General features: G+C 39.5%; 2 protein-coding genes across 2 annotated transcripts in view; one reads left to right on the top strand and one right to left on the bottom strand.

Annotated features, from left to right (window-relative positions):
- The window catches only part of LOC101856217 (ATP-sensitive inward rectifier potassium channel 10), a 6,927-nt gene extending 2,744 nt beyond the window's left edge, over positions 1–4,183 (top strand). The window contains exons 5-8 of the mRNA XM_013088559.2: positions 283–423; positions 2,359–2,641; positions 3,031–3,147; positions 3,960–4,183. Of these exons, the coding sequence (XP_012944013.1) occupies positions 283–423; positions 2,359–2,641; positions 3,031–3,147; positions 3,960–4,183 (765 nt within the window). The remainder of the gene's footprint in view (positions 1–282; positions 424–2,358; positions 2,642–3,030; positions 3,148–3,959) is intronic.
- Positions 4,184–5,169: 986 nt separating this feature from the next.
- LOC101855294 overlaps positions 5,170–6,194 on the bottom strand; it is a gene marked incomplete in the record, with an annotated part of 18,344 nt that continues 17,319 nt past the window's right edge. Inside the window, 1 exon segment of the mRNA XM_005109279.3 lies at positions 5,170–6,194.

The raw sequence follows: 6,194 nt of genomic DNA, 5'->3' as shown, positions 1-6,194 counted from the left end.
ATAGATAGATAGATAGATAGATAGATAGATAGATAGATAGATAGATAGATAGATAAATAGATAGATAGATAGATAGGGGGAGAGGGGTAGAGACAGGGATACAGACTGAGATCGTTTTTTATGTCTTATTAACGAAGCTAGTATAGTATTGTTTTGTCTTTCTTATTCAACTTTGAAATGTCCAAATAGAATACGTGGTTAAGTAGTTCAGAAAAAAATACATACAATGCATTTAGTTGGTTGTGGTAAATAACTTTGTGAAATCTCTGCTGTTTGTTTCAGGTGGTTCTTGGGTTTTTCCTGGAAACCTGCATGCTTGGCTTTATCTTTGTAAAGATCGCTCGGCCCAAATACAGGGCCAACACCATTGTCTACTCCAAACATGCTGTCATTAACCACGAGAACGGCAATCTAGTCTTACAGGTATCGTTTTGATGGTTTACCTTGACCTAAGAAGCGGTTGCTCATATCTTTCTTAACTTGTGTGTAATGTGTGTGTCATTAAGTTTCCCCTTTAATATATTTTTTTTTCAAATCAATGTCATCGAAGTTTACTTCGTTTAGTACTTAGCTCATTATGATCGCTCAAACCATTTTGACACATTGTGATGCATTCATGTAACTCCAAAAGGACATTATATAACCAACCTAACGCACGAGGGTATATACTATTTATTGCATGTCTCCACAAAACAGGTTGACAAGAAACACATTGCCTTACAAGTCAAACCGCATTTAAAGATTAAAGTCACCTGCGGGTTACTCTGTATACAAGCTGATATATACGAGTGTGTTAAGACATTTGTTTTTGACACTGATAGTAAAAAACAAAAGAAACCCACAAAAACCCCTGCTAGATTCAATATAATTTTGTCTGGAGTCTGTGATGTGACGTTTATGCTACCACATGTTGCACGCGTAAAGCCCCGGTTACCCGCAACGATACATTGTATCAGATTCGTTGTATGAAAGAACTGTCCGTTTTATCGAAATGTGTTGTTTGTTTACACGTTCCAATCTATCGTCCAGTTTTCTATCGATGGAGGAGACTTCTCGTCATAAAGCCACAATGTCTCTTTGCGACGACAGCGATTTGCCTGCTCTCTATGTGAAGGTTTCGATCTCTGGACCTAATGAATGAAAGGCGAACACTACCTCTAGATCACAGAAGCCCCCCCCCCCCTTTCCCCTGTACATTTTTATATAGCAGAACAGTGTCTTTAGAAAAGGGTGGCCATACTGTAGGCCTGCCGTCTTGTGTGTAGAACCGGACGCTTGACTGCAGAGATTTGCAACGCACCGGGTGTCTTTGATGCACAGCTTCAACCTTGACGATCAACTAAATAATAAAATTGCTAAAATATATATATTAACACTCCAATTCAGGTTCTCCACGAGCAACTTTGCTTATTTTGAGACGCTGATTCCGAAAATGAAATGAGTTTTTACCTACAATAATTATTTGCTGCGGCAAATTTCAAAGTCACAGCGCGTCTCCCCCAAGTGTGACCGTAATCGCGCGGAAAATATCAAGCAGCGCTTGATTTCTCGACCGAGTCTCCAAACCATCGTTCAATCGTCCAAATGTTGTACAATTTTGTGGTTACACTTAACGATTTATCGTATGATCGCTATATCGTCCAGTTTTTGTACTATTTATCGTTACGTGTAACGGACCTGAGCTCGATACCAGCATGGTTAAGATATTTTTAACGAATATCTGCATCTGTCTGCTAATAATATTTGCGCCCTTAACATCACAGGTTAGTCTAACGGGCTCAATCAAAACAGTCCGCCAACTAAGGGATTTAAATCGAGTCTTTCGTAAATCGTTTACAATATATTTTGATCTTTACAGTTGAATTTGGGTATGAAATGACACTACGATACGGCTTTCGACTGTGCTAATTTTCTTCGTGGCCACTACATCCAGTTAAATTTAACTTCTTGACACGCCAGCGCAATCTGGTTATTGAAGATGAGAGTAGTACGTCCCAGCCTTATTGTGTTAAAAAGACCTAAGCTTGTTTAGAGCGGAAAAGAAGAAGTGAAATGTTGTTTGAATGTGAAAATGGTGAAATGGTGCAATGGTATAGGTTTCATGCCCCTATCAACACTGTTTGAATGTTACAGGGAAGTGGAAAATGTTAATGAGAAATGGAAGAAGAAAAAAGCAAACTAATCATATCATAACTTTAACTTCAAGATTTTAATACAAATATTTGTGCATTTTTGCGTTTACGGGTGTTTGTTTGTTAATTTGTTTGTTTGTTTGTTTATTTGTGTGCTTGTTTGTTTCTTTGTTTTCTTTTTCTTGGCCCTCGCTGAGCCCCTGACCTGTCAGTGTCACACCCACAGATCCGACTGGGCGATCTGCGACAGTCCCACCTGGTGGACTCGACCATCTCCGGCATGGTGGTCCGTCGACGGTCCACGGAAGAGGGTGCCTACTACCCCCTTTACCAGTTCAACTGTGAATTCTCCGCCAACGGGATGGGAGACCGCATCTTCCTGCTCTGGCCAATCACCATCACACACATCATCGACAAGGACAGTCCACTCTACGACATTCGGCCAGCTGACCTCAGCTCGGAGAAGTTTGAGATAGTTCTTTTCCTGTGTGGAACGGTGGAGGCCACAGGTAACAATTATACTATTATATGTTATGCTGCCTCAATATTCCGCCGGGTTCCTATGTTATTCCATCTCTACCTCCTTCAGCAGTATAAAATTCTTTACCATGCTCTCAAATTGAATTACAAGTCCATGGGTCTTTTGATACTTGCTAAATGGCTATACAGGTGTATGAAAGGCCAAAGCAAATACAGTATAGTGAACAACATCAAAGATACTTTTTGTTTCTTTTCTAAGCTGCCGCCCTCCCTTACAACTACTATCTCCCCCTCCCTTAAGTTTCTACCCCGCCTTTTCGGATAAAAGACATGTTATAAACTATAATGTATGTACAACCACAGACATGTTTTGTTTTTGTTTCAATGTTACATGTTTCGTTTTGGTTTTTGTTCTAAGGCGAGCAGTGTCAAGCGAGAACGTCGTACCTCCCAAAAGAGATCCTGTGGGGACACCGGTTTGAGAGGATCGAGGAGTACGACATCGGGCACAGTCGCTGGCACGTCGATTTTGCCGGTGAGGTTTATTGATGAGTGGTGAAAAATGGAGAAATGGTATAGGTTTAACGCTCCTATCAACACTATTAGGTTATTTAAGAGGCAGGACCTCCGAGTTAAACGTCCATCCCCGAAAGAATCAAGCCAAATGGAAAATCCGTGTAAAGTGCTTTTCCCAAGGCCACAACGTCGGACCTTGACGAGTGGGCAAAACATAATTTTTTACTTTGTCGAAATCTTGAAGTATTACATGTTTGTCTTGAAGTCACTCGACAGTGATTCCTCTTTGAGAATAACTTGTTCTCGAATTTCGTAGTCCTGTCAGGTGACACCATACTAATATGATCTTTGATTACAAAAGTCACATTGTGTTCACAGTCAGTATGCTTTTAAAAGTATGCCTGTTTTTTTAATGTATATCTTGTCCAGCCAACAACTTAATTTACGTAATTCTGACATGACAAACTCGAAGTACATTCTTCTGGACTGTTGACTACATACCCTGACAGACCACCAATTTTCTGAGTTTGTTTTACAATTCCATTTCTTTTTTTCATTAAAACCCCCCAGGTGTAAACAGATTCTTAATGTACATCATTGCACATTCTCGTATTTATAAACATGATAGTAGAGATAATTATTCTTTCCCGTCCTTATCTTATTATTACAGGCACTTTTATGGAAAGGCCAAAATAGGCCAAACTACTGAGAGTTAAACAGCTTTTTGCTCTACTGAAAGAGATATAAAGGTATAAAAACAAATTTAATAAAGAAATGAAACAAACCAACAACCCAAAACAACATATTTGACGTTATCCCTTGTTTGCGCAGGTTTTGATGACGTAGTCTACTGCCAGAACATACGTCACAGTGCTAAGGAGCTGGACCGGTTCAAGGAAGGAAAAGTGGAGAAAGTGACGAACATCTCTAATCCTGCGATGAGTGACGGGAACGAGGGAGAGGTAGTCGCCATACCTCAAGTGCGGTATGATCTGGAGGGAGAGGCGAAACTCAGGATGGAGGAAAAGGGGGGTCAAGCGGAAACAAAAGCTTGATCAAGGACGAAAGTACTTTAATTGAAGTGAAGCGTGTGGGAAGAGGAAGAGAGTACGAGAACTTAATGATATCGTCTGCTTTGTGAAAGACTCTTACTTACGCCATTTTGAAACGTGACATGTGACGGAGTCTTACACTCAGCGGTCTGTATCTAGTGAGACAGTTTCAGGCGTATAGTTAGGGCGCACTCTCGTCTGATTAGTCGATTCTGCTTGATTGGATCCGTGAAGAAAATGATACTATATAATGTTAAATTGGGGCTAAAAAATACCTGCAACAAACAGAGCTTAGCAAGAATAAACGCTGAAAATTGATGAAAGAAAAAATGCCTTTCTATTTGTAGTGCTAATTATCATTTTACCCTCAATACGGTCAAAGTGCTGGATTTGAAAGTCAACGGCATTCACCTCTTAATGTAAACTTTGAAGTTGATAAAATATTATTTTTTTTCATTGGCTGCTCCTGCTGCTGCTCCTGCTGCTCTTGCTGCAACTGCTGCTGAGTTGTTGTAGGGAGGAAGTGAAGTATCAGAATGATTATGACGACAGTTTTTTAGGATCAAAATAGCTAAATTGGAAAGTTGAACAGATAAATAATGAACTAGCACGACCAAGCCACAGAATAGACGCATAACATGCCACGTTAATATTATTACGGCGTGCACGCATGTCCGATCTTGCTTGCACAACGGCGAAGAACAATCCAACCAGATTGCTCTGGATGTTTGTGTTTCGACCGTGCTGCGTTTTGGGTAGTGAAGTAATGGCAACTAGTCTATCAGACACGACGTGATTTCTTTTGCTTGGTGTTCTGAGTTTTCTGTGACGAGGAGTCACCAGACTGTGTATGCGTAATAATCAGAATGATATTTTGTCAAATTGAAGATTGTTTTCCCAAATCTTTGTAAGTCAGTTTTGACGAGCGCCTGATTTCATCACGACGCTTTACACATACGTGTCTATTATGTAAGTGTGTAGCATTGTGGTGAAATCAGGCGCTCGTCAAAACTGACCTGCAGAGTTTTGGAAAACGGGTCTTCAATTATGTTATTCTTGCAATGAGCAGAGAGGTCCATAACTTTTTGCCAACGCTGAGATTGTTTCCTATGTCATTTGATACAATTTTCAGCCACATCGGTAAAATAAACAAGGCTTCTCTGCGTAAAAATTCTGACGTTTATTCAGCAGAGAATGGACCAGGGGGAAAACAATAATAATGGAAGCAAAAATCCTCAATAGCGATAATTCCGAGAGTAATTTTACATAATATCTGTCCATTCATATATCATTTTCATGTTTTAAAAGTTTCATCAAGTTGGAGAATTGACAGTTTTCTAATACACCATACGCATTTCAGTTTAAATAACAATAAGCTATCAGTTCTATATTAGACCCATTTGTCACTTTGCCGTAATTTTGTCCTCAAAGTCTCTTCAATCTATTAAAGTATTAAATTTTGCTTAATGGCTTTGAAGGTTACGAATGAGAGGAGGGTCAAGTACACTATCATTTTGTGTCGAAAAAGTTTGAAGAATGGGAGTATCCTACTTGTTTCATAAACATTACAAGAGAGGAATGCAATGTATCGAGCTATCTGAATGGTGTGACTTAGAAAGCATGTTATGATTTGTATTTTTGGTGAAAAGAAATAAAAATGATGTAATCACTACAAAATATTTTTCGTTTTTGAAACATTATGATCGTCTCTATGTAGTTCACTGTGTGATCCACTTAGCTTTGTCTCGTGATTTGTTTGATATTCTTAGCCTGTTTCCCTTTTCACAGCTGTATGCACAGGTTGTTCATACGTTGACCTCTTCACTACCCGACCCGCGACATGAGTAATGGAGGTAGTGTAGGAGTAAAAAGGCATTCTTCCATGTCATAAATCTAAGTATATATCGGCATAAAAATTCATTGTGCGCTTTGGTTTCATTTTAGAAGTTTGGTTACGTTATTGCCCCATGTCAAACCTACATCCAAATAACCACCCGAATTTGGGGAGGGGGGG

Source organism: Aplysia californica, unplaced genomic scaffold (assembly GCF_000002075.1).
Source record: "Aplysia californica isolate F4 #8 unplaced genomic scaffold, AplCal3.0 scaffold00761, whole genome shotgun sequence".
In the NCBI taxonomy this organism is placed as follows: domain Eukaryota; kingdom Metazoa; phylum Mollusca; class Gastropoda; order Aplysiida; family Aplysiidae; genus Aplysia; species Aplysia californica.
This window is presented reverse-complemented; position numbering and strand designations above follow the sequence as displayed.